The sequence below is a fragment of the Pteropus medius genome, unplaced genomic scaffold (assembly GCF_902729225.1).
Source record: "Pteropus medius unplaced genomic scaffold, Ma_sr-lr_union100, whole genome shotgun sequence".
NCBI classification, from domain to species: Eukaryota; Metazoa; Chordata; class Mammalia; order Chiroptera; family Pteropodidae; genus Pteropus; species Pteropus medius.
The window spans coordinates 8038911-8054541 of NW_024350325.1; the positions used below are offsets into that span (position 1 = coordinate 8038911).

The following is a 15631-nucleotide window of genomic DNA, read 5'->3' on the forward strand; positions in this document are numbered from 1 at the left end:
GTGGATTTTAAGATATATTGTAATGGCATCTCACTGTGATTTAATTTGCTTTTCTTCAATGATTATTCCATTTTTCTCATTTAATGGTGACCATTTTCCTATGTCATTAAATAGCCTATATCACAATAGCCTATATTCCTTTGAAAATATTCCTTTTAAAAGGTTGAAATATGGCCTATCATAAAATGTAGCCTATTTTTGGTGTGCCATATTTTATTAAACCATTTTTCAACCATTGCATATTATTTCCACTTCTTCACAAGAATGAAATTATGCTGTGATCATGAAGCCTTGACTCCACCTCCATTTCCACAGAAATTTTTTATAAAGGGTGAAAGAGTATGCATATTTTGCCTCTTGATGTATGACAAATTACTTTGTTTAAATATTTCTTCAACTACAAGTTAAATATTTTTACACAAGCCATTTGTGCTTGTTCTTCTGTGATCATGAGTTCATGTATCTTGCTCATGTTTTGTCAGGGTACTGACATTTTTATTTGTAAGAGATGAATATACTCCCCAAAGGAACAAAACACACTTTACATACACAGCAAGATAGGGCTATCTCTGACCTCCCCACTCAATTCTTTATTCTATTTGAAATATGAAATATACTTCAAATGAGCAAACAATTATCCAATAACAACTGCGTGCAAACATGTGTTCACCAGACTCAAGGCCTCTTGCCTTCCAAGAAGTTATTGTTTCCCACAAAGTAATATATATACAAATGAAGAATTTGAGTATAGTGTAAGTAGAGATTGCAATTGAATAAAATTGTCTATACTTCGAAAGAAGTTGAGATAGGCGTCAATTACTTTCAAAAGAAAGTAATTTTGGAGAGTGGAAACCATTTTTACAGAGAAAGGCAAAGTACAGAGTCGTCCCTAGGTCCGCAAGTGATAATACAGTCCACAAGCATTGTGGCCTCCCAAATAAGAGTGTAGAAATCTAACAGAACCATCATGAAATCATAACAGAAATGAAGTTATTACTTAAAATATAAAACAAAAAATAGCTTTCTAAAATTAGAGAATAAAAATTCTACTCCTACTATCACTTAACAAATATTTCGTGTGCCCAACCAGAATACATTCTAGCCTTTAATGTAAGCATGTGGCAATATAATGGTGAGAAGCAGCCATCTTGGTCCACAAGATGGAGCTGCATGATAAGAATAGTAGAGCAACAACAGTTAGAAGAATCTTGGGTCCTTGACAACTTTTTGTAGCAAAGTGACCCCATCAGTTCATATTCTTACATAGGGTAAAAAAAAAAAAAATTTAGGCCGCAATTATTTTTTAGTTTGTTATAGCAGTCAAACCTGTATCTTAACTAATACAAATTCTAAGTTGAGGAATATGGGCTTTGTCAATAATACAATGACATAAATGCTTTTAAGAAAAAAGAAAAGGGCCTAAATTAGAGCAGTAGCAGCGAGAGTAGAAAATTGAAAAGAAAAACCATTTTGGAGGTTGAGCAACCAATTATGCAGTTGGGAAAAAAGGGAGAGGTAAGAATTTCAAATTTTAAATCTAAGCCATTTAATCAAAATAGAAAACACACAAGAGGGAGAGAGTTGTATACAAATGGAGTAGATTTAATTGTCCAAAAGGCTTTGAGTAATGTGTATTAAGTACTAAAGAAAGCAGAACTTGTCAGAGATTTAGGGCTCATTTGCACAAAAATGACAGTTTAATCGCCAGGAGCAAATGAGATTATAAAAGGAGCCCTTATAGTGAAGGGAAAATGTTAGTGTTTCAATTACTCCATCCTTTAAAAAAAGCCATATAAAAGACTTTAAATGTTTTATCCTTTAAGTAAAATGATCTGAATGTTCCAAGTGTTTATCTCACAAGCATTTTCAGTAGTTAATGGACATACTCACGATTCAGGTATTCAATAAATTTCATTGATTACCTGAACAGCACAAACTGTAGCGGTAATTTTGATATTTATATTGTTTTAAATCTTTTTTATTTTTAGTCACATTGTTTATCCCCATAATTGAACCACATTGGTTAAAGATCAGAAAAGTGATGGCAAAATGCACTAAATTAGGAAAAGAGAAATATCTCCGAAACTTAGTCTCAGAATGTTCCCCCAAGTGACATTTATGTGATGAAAACTATTATAAAGCACAACAAAGTATTTCTAGTACTTCAAAAGTTATTTTTAAAAGAATGATTATCATTTGCAATTTGGTTTTTCATTAGTAGAGGGGTGGACCTTTCACATTTTGAATGTTTTTTTAATAAAGAGTGCTCATAATCACACTAAAATCTTCACTCATAAAAACATTTAGGTTTTTAAAGTACCAAATGCAAGAATTCCAAACAAGTTCTGAGAGCAGCTTTGATTGATTTATATAAATAGATCATAATCTACATTCTGTCACAAAATACCACGTTCATTTAAAGGGTGTTATTAAAGTTTTTCTTTTATAATTAAAGAGTGCACCACTTGATAATGGGAAAAAATCTAAATTTGTATATGAGATTGCAATGAAAAATAATCTCTAACATACCAATCTAAGTTAAATCATTTTTACTGAAGTCCCTTAACATTGTTCATGCAAGTGATATTTTAAAAAATTTCTAAGAATCTTCGGATTATATATTAAGTCTAGAGAACTGTATTCTTTTAAGAAAAATTTAAAGATATCTAATTTATTTTTAAATTACTTATCTATTTAAAATTACAGAACTTATTTATGCAATATAGTAAATTTAAAGTTGCAGTATTTTGACTTCGTGTTAAAAAAACTAGAAAAGCAATAAATTTTCTTTAGAAGAGATGTAAGACACTGATCAGTTTGGTATTCATTAACTGAGATTGTATGCTTTCAATAAAAAATGGCAAATAGAACATTATCACTTAGAGCTCATCTTCATTATCTAAATTTCTTTATAGTATGATCTCATAAAAAGACCTCACAAAAATAAATATGGACCTATCCTTAATATCATTTGTATGTATAAATTGGAATCAACAAATAAATTTAGTTCAAACAAATTGAAAGTCGATTCCAGAAAGTAGGTTAAAATTTTTTCAGTTATACCCCCAAAATGTATAACACCTCCAAATTACCGCATTATTTTATTCATTCAACAATTATATCGTTGACTATATACCAGGCACGATTACATGTGAACGCTATACAAAAGTTTTAGCAAACATTTCCTGAGCTGCACTATGTGTTATTGGTGTTTCTTAGCCACCGATCTCTTACTGAACTTGAACACTTGCAACTTAAGTTTCATAAGACTCAGATTAAAAAGCAAAAATTGAAAAGAAAATTAATATTTAATTACTAAATTATTTTACTTTTTTTGTATTCCTCCCACAAAATACATGGTACTGTTGAATCTGTTGGGTCATCAGTTAACACTGGATAACTGAAAACTAAACTCAAGGCAATAGGTATCTCTGCTTTTCTCTCAAGCGAGTCAAAACAGCTCAAGCTAATCACAAACTATTATTAGCCTTCTATCGGTTAGGTTTTCAGATCCGATAAATTTTCCCCTTGAGAGATAATGCATCCTTTCTACTTCAATTTACAAAATGACAATAATGAGAAAGGGTTACTTGTCTCTTTCCTCTCAACCCAAAGAGAGCTCAAGATGCTTTCGCTCACAAAAGCCTCCCCCCGACACTGCCCCCACGACGAAGCAGCCAAGCAGGTAAAGGCAAACCCAGAGATTTCTAAATCTTCTAAAGATCGTAACCAGGGAAACCAAAATTTGACAAAATTCTTCCTTCACTTCCACTGTTTCTGCAAAGATCACCACTTTCCAGCTTTTAAAAAAGACCAATGCAGGAATGCAGGCTGCACACTAGTGAACAAAAACTGCCCAAACGCAGAAACTGACGCCCACTACTACCAAATGACGGCCTTGGAGAATAACTATCGAGAAAAGCAAACACTTTAGCAGCCTCTCCTTCCGAAACAGAAAATAAAGACGTCTCTTTCGAATCGGAGGATAGAGGTGAGGCATCTTCCTCTCTCCTCTTTCCATTAATCACTAGCCTTGTTCCTTTCTGAACCAGAGTCTGGAGGCTGATGGTCAGAATCTTTCTGAGACAGATTATTATTAGAACTGCTCCCTGGAATCCAAGGCATCAGTGTTAATGCATCAAAGCTCCCGCCAAGCCCTCACAATGACGAACAAAACATGCCTGAGATCCCCATCACCACCATTCATCGCCCTCTCTTCCCAGGGCTGAGAATCAGCCCAGGAATTCAGGAAAGTGAGAAGACCCTCAGGCCCCTCCTCTCCTCCAAAGCTCCCTCAGGACCTCTCTACACCTTGAGTCGCTAAGTAAGCTTTCAACTGCCAAGAAGCCCAGGCTTAGCCACACACAAGATGGCAGCCAAACACCTACCGAAGGAAACAGCTGCGCCACCTCTCCAGCGAAGCCAGCCTCTCGACTGCGGTTATCCCCATTGGCCCAGACAGAGAGCGCGAGACAACCCGAGAGCTCTGACAGCCAATTGGGAGTCGGCGCGCCCCTGCGCCGCCGCGTTGCTGGAGATACGCGCGCGGATCTCTGAGGCGTGGACCCAGTGGGGTGTGCAACCAATGGGCACCCCGCCAGGCGGTGGGATCCGTTGGTGTCCGACTCCTCCCACTTAGTATTCGCAATTGGTAGACCTGGATGTTAGAGATTGGGCGGTTCGCCTTCTCGGCTGTGGCGAGGCGGAACAGTTGATACTGAGGTGAGAGCTAAGGTGAAGTACTTCCTGGCGAGGGGGCACCTGGGCTCGTGGATTCTTGGTGGCGTGGAGTCGGAGAGGAGCCCGACCCCAGCCTCACCAAAGGAGCGGGCAGAGTGGTAAACGCAGTGGAGCTAGTGTAGCTGAGGCACGGCCGTGGGTGGCCCCCGACAGGTTCTGGGGCCCAGGACCTGAGAGCGCCGCGAAGCCCTCAGCCGCGTGGATCTCAGCCCTTGCAACCTCCCTTTTCCTTTCACCCACGTGCAGTCCCGGGCTGGCTGAGTTCTCAAACCCCATTTCAGTCTGTCTCTCGGTATACACCTTAATGTGATGTGATTCCTAAGCAGCTGGGAACCCAAGGCTGTAAAAGGGGCTGCAGGATATGGACTGCAGTATAAAATCCAGAAGCAGAACTTGAAGGTTTAACCACTGACCCATTGCACAGGTAAGACTACACAAGCCCTAAGTAAAATCATTTTCCCGAGATCACGGAATTGAGAGCAGATCTTAAGAGCACGTGACATTAACCGCAAACCAATAACTTTTTACCCAACGCATAGTTAAAATAAGGAACAGTATGTAGTTAACTGCTCTTCGGCATGTGGAAACCTGCATCGAGTTCTGTATGTGTTGAGGCCAAGAAAAGCGGTAACTAAGGCGGCAGAGTGGAATAATAAAAAAACGTGGGCTCAGACCATTCTGTTTCTTTATTTTTAGTATCTGGCACTTACGGAGTGGCATGCCTCAGTTACCTCGCTGGAAAAGCAGATATGCTAATTTACATGATTGTTATGCAGACTATGAAAAAGTGAGATATTTAGAAGTGTGACTGACACGAGTTATTCTCAAATGTTCATTACCGTCATCTTAATTAAAACATAAGAAACAGAGGAAATGGTCACAGTTTCATAAGAATCTATTTCTAAAAACAAAAAGGAACTGTAAATTGAAGTGAAACTACTTTTCTGCCAAAATGAAAAAGTGAGAAAGGGGAAAATATGAACAAATCAAAAAATTCCTGTTACACTTCAAAATGTTAACACTAGTTGTCTCTGGATGATGTGATTATGAGTGATTTAAATTTTCACCTATATGCTTTGCTGTATTTGCATATTTTCTCCAGTAAGCATGTTTTACTTTTGTAAGTTCAGTTATTTAAAAAATTTTAGAAGATATTAACACCGGGGAGAGCTTCCTTTAAAAATAAGCTATTACTGAGTGTGCTTATTTATATACTGTAGGTGGAAGTATAAATTGTTAGAACCCTTCTGGAAAGCAGTCTGGCAGTATGTTATAGAAAGCTTTAAAACAGTCCCTTTTTGAAAATTATATACTTAATTTTTAAATTGAGTACACTTTTACATTTTTCTTCTACAAAATTAGAACCTTACAAAGAAACAGTTCACAATTCCTGAATTCCCGCTTGCTCCCCCACCCCACAACAAAGACTGTTGCTGAGTCCACTTTTTTTATACCTAAAATAGACACATATATGCATTTGTAATTTTTAAAGGAGAAATAGTATATTATAATTCTGTAATTCTTGATAATTTTGCATCGTATACATGTTATTTATAGCTCATATTCTCATTTTACTGCTCGATAGTGTTCCAGTGTATAACCGCATTTTTCTGTTAATGTAAAATATATTTTTATCTCATTGGTTTTCATAGTAAATTCAGTTTTGTTTGTTGTGTACTGTATACCACATTTTCTTTGCCATTCTCCTCTTGATGAACAAACGTTAGGTTGTTTCCAATTTTTCACCTTACAAACAATGCTGCAGGGAAATTCTTGTATGTGTTTTCTTGTGCACATTTGCTATTTCTCAAGATATATACCTAAAAGCGGAATTGCTTGGTTTTGTTATGAACATTTTTATTTTTAATACGTCTTGCCAATCTTCCTACAAAATACTTCTACTAATTCACACATCCCACAAGCAGTTATTAGAGTTTAGTTTCCCTGTAACCTAGATCAAGGAGACATTATCTTTCTTTTTGCCCATCTGGTGGATGAAAGTGGTACTCATTTTTTAAAATTTCATTCTCTGATTACCAGTAAGGTTGCAGTGTCCGTGTTTATTAACCTATAATTTATGTAAATTTTGTATAATGTCTTTTTTAAAATATCCATTTTTCTATTTAGTCATCTTTTTCTGAATGATTTAGAAGTCTCTTTGTGTCCTGGATATGGTATCCTGTATAATTTTTAAAAATTTCTTCAGCGTGTATGGCTATGTCCTTTCTTTGTTACTACTGTTAAAATATGTTACATTTTCTCCCAACTTTTTGTTTGGCTTTTAACTTTTTGGTTTTGTTAGTTTTTGTTTATTTTACAGATTTTTCTCTCTACAATCTTTAGGCCTCTTTTTGTTTTACTGTATTTTTCTAAGATTTCCAGTACAGTATTCAATAAGAGCAGTGGTGGCAAGTGTCCTTCCTCATCCTGTGCCTGACTTTAAATGAAAATACTTCTAGTGTTTCATCACTATGATGTTTGCTGCTAGATTTTAGTAGGCAGTCTATCAGGTTAAAGAAGTTCTCTTTTATTACTAGTTTGTTAAGAGTATGCCCTCTCTCCTTCCCCCAACAGTTGTTGACTTTAACTGAATTTTTTAAATTTTGTTTTCCTGCACCTGAGATGATAGTTTTCCTTTATTAATATAGGGATTAACATTGAGAAACTTTCCAGTTTTAAATTTTTGCGATATTCCTCTGATAAACTCTATATTGGTAATATACTTTTAGTCAACTGCTGCATATTTTTACTTAGTATTTTTGCTTATATACCCAGAAGTGCTTTTGGCCTTGAGTTTCTTTTTTTATGTGTCAAGGCTATACTAATCTCAAAAAAAAAAAAAAAAAAAAAAAATTGACTAGCTTCCCATATTTTTCTCGCTCTGGAACTGTTTGTATACTCTAGAAATTACCTGTTCCTTGAAAGTTTTCTAGAATTCATCTATAAAACTTTATGGACCTGTATTCTGGGAGTGAGAAGTGGGGATATACTTTTTTATATTTATTCCTCTTATTGGGATTTTTACATCTTGAGCCTACTTGGTATTGTCAGTAATATCAATTAGGTATTCATGAGTTGTTCTTTTGGTAAAATATTTTCTTTGCCTCTTACTGATTTTCATATTAAATTCTGTTTTGTTTGGTATGAATGTTTCCTGTATTTGCTGATATGTCTTCTTTCACATCCCTTCATTCAGCCACTCAATGATATTTTGTTTGATTTAAATGGGTCTCTTATTTAAAAATGTAGCTAGGTTTTGCTTGCAATCCAGTCTGAGAATCTGTTGTGATTATTAACTTCTTTGGCCTTTTTCTTGTCATCTTATTTACCATGCTTCTCTTCAGATCTTTCATATCTTATTTTAATATTATTCTTCTTTTTAATTGAGGTTAGCCCCAAGTTTTCTTTGTTCAACCTGTTTTCTTTTTAATAGATTACCTTTATATTTTCAACACAGTTCTTATATTTATTTTTTCCAAAGTCTAAATTTAATTAGTGTTGATAACCTCCCTACAAAAAACTTAGCTTGCTTCTACTTTACTTTCTTTGACCTTGCAACAATTCCCTTACATCCCCTCTCCAGTAAAGAACATAATTTCCATAGTTCTATCGTCTAGCATTTTTGTTTTGTTTGTTATTAGCACTCATTTTTAATCAATGTTTATCTAGCATTAATGTGTTTTACTCATTTTCTCTCTATTGCTTCTTGTACCTCAGTACATCCTTTTAGGTTAGCTTTTATTCATGAAGTACTTCCTTATTTCAGAGGGTCCCTGAGAGGTTCTTTGAATGTCTTTAAAAATCTATTTCATCCTCACTATTGAAAGATAGCTTGTCTGAAATAGTATTCTGGGTTCAAACTTATTTTCTTTTGTTGCATCTGGCATTTCTGTTGAGAAGTCTGATACACATCCCTTTCAGATAATCTGGTTTTTCTGGGAACTTCTAAGACTTTGTCTTTATTTTTGATAGTCTGAAGTTTATCCACAGTTTGTTTAATAGTAAATATTAAGAATTTTGTCTTGCTTCTTACTCAATGGATCCTTAGTGGGCTTATGTGTTTTCTAATTCTGAGAAATTCTTGGTCATTATTGCCTCTTCATTCTATTTTATCCCTCCTCTTATTGTTTCTTTGCTCTGTGTACTGAGCGAATTACTCAACTCAATCTTCTATCTTACTATCTGGCTCTTCATCTGAGTCTGTGCTATTATTCAGTATTCTGTTAAGTTTATTCAACAACTGTTTTTATATTCAGGATATCTAATTGGTTCTTTTTCTTTTCTTTTCTTTTTTTTTAGGTGAGGCAACCCTTGGTTGACCTCACAGATTGCAAGGACCTTGTTAGCTTACAATCCCTTATTTTTTATTTTTTACACCTATAGCACTTGGTCTTCCTAGATGGTCTCCCATCCAAGTACTAACCAGGCCTGACCCTGCTTAGCTTCCGAGATCAGAGGGTATTGGGCTTGTTCAGGGTGGCATGGCCGTAGTCTAATTGGTTATTTTTCAAAATTATATGTTATTCATGGATGAGGTTTCCTTCTTTTGCTCTTTGGGAGTATTAAATACAATAACATTTGTTTTAAAATTATTTTCAGGATGCTCTATTAATTCTCCTCTTGAATTGAAGTCCATCAGTTTGTGGGTTTGTTCAGTCTCATGGTGTAGCTTTCTTCAGGTTTTTGATTACTCTTGGTTGTGCACTGAAAGGATTTGCATTTCCATTTGCCCTGTTATGATGGTGGTTGACATTATCTCTGCAGCTTCCCATCTGTTTCCTTTCCCCAGAGAGGTCTCACAGACTAGGTCCATAGAGAATTCCCGTTTTGTTTTCAGCATGACTACATATTTTTAATTTTTAAAAATATTCTAACATCTCTGTGGGTTTGATGAGGGAATGGGAGAATTTATCGTATGTTAACTAATGTCTTAAGACTGAAACTTGGAGATCTCTTTTTAACCTATTTCACCTATAGGTGTATATCTTAGAGAAATAAACATAGATATGCATAAAGCATATTCTAGCATTAATTATTATACTGAAAAAATAATCTAAATGTTCAATATAGAGGTTTATTTATAGTACTAACTTTATTAAAATTTAATTATTAAAATTCTTTAGTGTATTTTTATATATGGATTATTATTGACCAAAGTACATTCATTAGACAATCATTGAAAAGTCATATTATAGAAAAATATTAGTGACTAGGGGAACGTGCATGATATATTATCAGTGAAAGATTATAAAAAATTATATATACCAAAATCCAAATTTTGTTTTAAAAGTGTATTTACTGAAAGAATAATAATTATTGCTAGCATTTTTTTAATCCTTTGTATGTGCCAGGCACTATTCTAAGTGGTTAAGTCTTATCCTCATTGCAACCTTATGAGATAGTTAGCATTATTATTCCCATTTAAAAGTTTTTATCAAATATTTATAAAATGGGAATAGTTTGGTAATTAAATATATTAAATATTGTTAATTCTTAATTTCTCTATGATTTGCCTAATTGTTATATTTTACTTTCCCAGTTAATAAGTATTCTTTTTTTCACAGTTGATGCTGTTTTAAAAGATAGAGCTATTATTATATAACAATCTTTTTTATATATTTGATTCTTTACAAATATGTACCATTTTTCATTGTTTTCCTTACAGAATGTTTCATGCATTCATGGACCAAAAGATGGAGTTGGTTTTTATTTTTAAAAAGATATTGTCAGTGATCTGATACAACTATAAATATTTAATTGATGAAGATTCATGGACTTGTCATTATGTTGGACTAATCATTTCTGAAAGTTTCTTCAACCACAATTTCTATTTGAAAATTCAAGTATCAAAGAATATTGGGTTTAAAATGGAATAATGATGATGTATTTTCTCTGAGGACTGCAAATTTCATAGAGACTACAGTTGGATTCCAGTTATACTCTCCAATCAAAGTGATTCAGTCCTTTGATAAAGTTAATTTTGAAGAATTTTATGTTTATAAACGACGCCAAAAGATGGGAGAAAAAAATGGTAGGTTGAAAAACCATTGTTAAACTTTATGTTTAAAAGTGTACAGACTACTTAAAGAAGACAAATTGTGGAATTTTCGAGGTGTTTTATTGCAAGCGACTTTTCTGAATTAGAAGGAATTAAGGGTTTTTCTGATGTAGCCAACATTTTGACTGTATTCATAATTAATAGTATATCTGTAATGCTAGGTCAGTACTTTAGGTACTTTTCAAAAATACTTATGTTTTAGAGAACTTGTAGATTTACAGAAAAATTGAGAGGATAGTACAGAGAGAGTTACCATGGTTCCTCCACCCACTTTTGCCTGTGATTAACATCTTATATTCTGCTGGTACGTTTGTTATAATTAATGAGTTAGTATTGACATATTATTATTATTAAGTCCATAATGTACTCCTGTTTCCTTAGGTTTACCTGATGTCTTTTTCTGTCCAGGATCCCATCCAAGATACTACATTACATTAACTTTTCATGTCTCTTTAGAGCCTTCTTGGATACAACAGTTTCTCAGACTTGTTTTTTATTTTTGTGGGATTTTTTTATCTAAGTATTTTATAGGATGCCCCACTATTGGAATTATTGACTGATTTTTTTTTTCCTCATGATTAGACTGAGGTTATGGCGTTTGGGAAGGAAGACCATAGAGGTAAAGAGCCGTTTTTACCACATCATATCAAGGGTACATGTTATTAACATGATTTCTCACTGAGCTTGATCACCTAGCTGACATGGTGTCATCTGATTTCTCTACTGTAAATGACCTTTATTTTCTTCCTTTCCCTACTGTACTCTTTGACAGGAAATCACTATGTGTAGCCCATACTTAAGCTGTGGGGATTTAGGTTCCCCCTCTTTGAGAACAGAATATCTACATTCTTCTGTAAGAAAAATTTGTCTCCTTTCCCCCACTTATGTAACAAATTCAATCATTTATTTATATCAATATGAAGTCATGGATACTTATTTTATACTTTGGGTTTTAATCCAGTACTGTTTTATTTTGTTACTCAAATTGTCTCAGGATTGGCCATTGGGAGCTCTTTCAATTGGCTCTGTGTCACTTTGACACACTCTCACCAATGTAGGTGGGTTGGGCTCGGTTTAATTCAGTTTGGTTCGGTTTTTATAGCACTTCCTTATTTTCTGGTATTAGAAGATGCTCCAGGCTCATCTTGTATATTTCCTACCTCAGCCCTAGAATCAGCCATTTCTTCAATGAGCATTGGTTCTTTTATTGGAAAATGATAATAGAAACCAAGATCAGGGCAATAAGTGTGTTTCTTGTTACTGGGGTGTCCTTGCATTAGCCCCTCTCAGCTGACAGAGCATAGAGATATATGTGTTTACTAACATTTATATATACACACATATCTATATGTACTTCTATATGTAACTGTGTATCTATATTAAGCTAAACATGAGTTATATATTGATGTCTCCAACACTTATTTATTACCACATGGATCATTCTAGCATACTTTCCTTGCTTATCCATAAACTCTCACTCCAACAGTGAGAAATGTGGCTCCCACCATCTGTTACCCATTTAATTAATTGCTCAACTCCAGCATACAGGCATACCTCAGAGATATGGCATATCCGGTTCCAGACCACCACAATAATGTGAGTATTAAAGCAAGTCATATCTTTTTACTGGTGGAGGGTCTTGCCTTCAATTTGTAAAAAATGCAACATCTATGACGTGCAATAAAGCAAAGCATGATAAAACAAGGTATGCCTGTATGTGTGTAGCAGTATCAGAGATGTAAATTTATCGCCAGGTGGGAAACTACAGTGCTTGTGCACAGTTCCTTTTACCTTTAGTCTTACAGACTCCATTTATTTCCAAAATTGTTTAGATCAACACCTTTCACTCAGTCCTTCAGTGAGATTGTGTATATATTTTTAATACTGTTATACATATCATAGTACTGATTTCACTGGATCATTATCTAGGCCAGTGGTTCTTAAACTTTCTTTTGGTCTCAGGATTACTTTATACTCTTAAAAGCATTTAAAATCCGTAAGAGCTCTTATTTATGTGGATAATTATGTTCATATTTATTGTATTAGAAATTGAAATTGAGAAGCTTCGAAAATGTTAATTGACTCGTTTTCTAAAAAAAAATAATAATAAACCCAACTTGTTAATATACATTACATTTTTGTGAAAAATAACTATTTTCTAAAACAAAAATTAGAACATTGTTTTACGTTTTTACAAATCTCTTTAATAGTTGGCTTAATAGAAGAGAGATTCTCATATCTACTTCTGCATTCAATCTGTTGTGATATGTTGCTTTGGCTGAAATGTATAAAGAAAATGAAGCTTCACACAGCCAAGAAGTTGGAAAAGGAAGAATATTTTGATAGCATTTCAGATAATTGTGGATATTTTTCTTTGATACAACTACAGAATTCAACAAGTAGTCATTCCTTCAAGGTTAGTTATAGTGGAATCTGAACTCATATCAGATTTTTTACACTTTGTTACATTAAAATTCATTAGTCTGTCTTGCACTTTGTCTTTAACATATGTATGATTTTATAACATCATGCATTGGCCATTTAGAAAATACTGGTTCAATGAATTATTCAGAGTTTTCCAAATATTGACATATTTCACCATCTGCTATTAAAGAAATCAGTTGTTAATATTGCTGCCAACCTCATCAAAAAGTGATTAATTATTAAGGAGTTGTCAAGCTTACCATGGCAAATGCACAGTTTCTAAATTTCCAATTTTACCTTGGTAACTTAAATTTTATTATCAGTAACAAATGCTGTCAGTTTTATTCTTCAAGTGATAGTCTCACTTTGTTCATTTTCAAGAAAACGTGTGCCTAACATCCAAGTCTGAAAAAACGTAGTTTTTATTGGTGGTTCTTTTAAGTAAAAATGATCTTCCATAAAAAAACAGCTAATTTAGCTTAATTCAAACAATCTCACTAGAGCTTTTTCTTGAGACTGTGGTACTGTACTGTGGTAATTATTTAGGTTGCTTTCTCAAGGACCTTCTTAAGTAAAATTGGTGGTGAAGAATACAAAGACTTAGTTTGGTGCCTCTGCCTTGATTCATGCTAACACACCAACACTTTTATTCACCACTAATATTGAACCATCGATGTCAATACAGAAAAAGGCAAATAATGTCTTAACATTACTGTTAAAATAGTTTGACCTAGCGTAATCTCCAAAAGGATTTGAGGACTGCCTAGAATTCATAGACCACACTTTGCTGATCGATCACAGGCTCAAAGATGTCTTAGAGATCCTCTAGACCAGTGCCCTGAAGCTCCTCAAGGGAGATAGAAGTATATAATTTTTAAAAAAGAAATATATATGTATTTCTGTATTCCTAAGTCATTATCAGTGTATTTGGTAAGTATTCCATAAATATGTATCTAGTAAATGAATTCGAATCAGTGTGATTCATTAGCATTGCCTATTTCAAGTGAGATTAGGAGACATAGTATAATTTGTCTTCCTTCTTTACAAAACTGCTATACTTCTTGCTTTCTGATTATGTTTTTGCAATAAATAATTAGTTAAATAAGGGAGCAAGTTTGGACAGACAGTAGTTATCAGATAGTACTCTTCATTTTTGCAAGCAAAATATTAGCGTACTAATTTGATTTTCAATTCAAGTACCTGTTCCTATATTCCTTGTAACTGTCTTCTAGTGAAATACACTGAAATATTTACAGTTGTAGATTATAATCCTCAGCATGCATACAATGCACAAAGAAGTAAAAGAGCAAGGAACTGAAATCATTTACATTGTGGTAACCATCTATACAGTCTACAGTTGAAAGTCACTTAAATGTTTCTTCTTATGATACTCATTTAGTGTTTTTGTACAAAAAGTTATTAACTGAATGTCAGTCTCATTTATTAGATAGATTGGTTACCTCTTTTCTTACCGAATATTACTGTGGTTAAAAGTTTCCGTAGCAGGAAAACAAATAAAATGATCAAGAGGGAAGACATGAAGAAAAACCATTAAAATGTGATGATTAAACCTAGCAGTATGAGATAATAAGGATGTTGTAAGGAACAATATGTTAAAAACTCCAAACAAACAAATATGAATTCCTTAGTTACATTCAAGTATTCTGCAAGCAGATAGTTTCAGTATTTTCTGATTGGTTTTAGTTTCTTAAATATATTGCCGTTGTTCTCTTTAGTAACCCATTCCAGGACTTTTTAAATAATTCATTTTAAGTGTTTCGTATAAGAATAATTTAGTGTCATGTATTGTCATTTCTAACACAGTTTCAAATGATAGTTACTAAAAAACAAAAATTTATAAGTCTTGATTGCTGTCTTTCAGCATCACTGCTTATTTTCTCAAGCCAGGAGAGAGTTGTATTATTCCAAAAGATTATAATGCTACAAAAAGCTGTTTCTGAATCCTTCAAAATCCTTCCTGTCTAGATGTCCACCGCCCCCCAAAAAATCACTAGTATGAAGTATTGACTCATATCCATGAAAAGAAACGATAATAATAATATAATAAATTTTTCACAAATAGTTTTGCCTAAAAGTAGGGATTTTTGTTGGTTATCTTTCAGTGAAAAACAATGATTTTAAAGATTATGGGAAAGCCCTGCTTTACAAAATATTTTCCCTACTTAGTTTAATGATGTCTAAAATTCCACAATTAAAGATTAATTCCTTTTGTCTAAGACTATATTCCTGTTAAATTGTATATAGTAATTTCTTGCTAACTGCTACATGCTTATCTGCACATAAACTCTAGGTAGGTGCTGTTATTATTCCCATTTTGTAGATATGGTCACACAGTGCTGGGGATTCAAACTCAAATATACCTGAACTTCAAAGTGCAGATTTCTGAGA

The 15631-nt window shown here is 33.8% G+C and overlaps 2 protein-coding genes and 1 pseudogene across 8 annotated transcripts in view; 1 reads left to right on the forward strand and 2 right to left on the reverse strand.

Annotated features, from left to right (window-relative positions):
- Positions 1 to 4529, reverse strand: part of CAB39L (calcium binding protein 39 like) — a 138483-nt gene extending 133954 nt beyond the window's left edge. For both annotated transcript variants that reach the window (XR_005647884.1, XM_039839382.1), the window contains exon 1: positions 4389 to 4529. The gene's annotated coding sequence lies outside the window, so the exon portion shown is untranslated. The remainder of the gene's footprint in view (positions 1 to 4388) is intronic.
- Positions 4530 to 4564: 35 nt separating this feature from the next.
- LOC120583855 (histone-lysine N-methyltransferase SETDB2-like) overlaps positions 4565 to 15631 on the forward strand; it is a 96117-nt gene continuing 85050 nt past the window's right edge. For 2 of the 6 annotated variants that reach the window (XM_039839377.1, XM_039839376.1), the window contains exons 1-3: positions 4565 to 5164; positions 10406 to 10771; positions 11381 to 11417. In XM_039839377.1, the coding sequence (XP_039695311.1) occupies positions 10733 to 10771; positions 11381 to 11417 (76 nt within the window). In that variant the 5' untranslated portion in view covers positions 4565 to 5164; positions 10406 to 10732. The remainder of the gene's footprint in view (positions 5165 to 10405; positions 10772 to 11380; positions 11418 to 15631) is intronic. The other 4 variants (XM_039839381.1, XM_039839379.1, XM_039839374.1 and 1 more) reach the window with 3 other exon arrangements.
- Positions 9115 to 9233, reverse strand: LOC120583911 (uncharacterized; annotated as a pseudogene).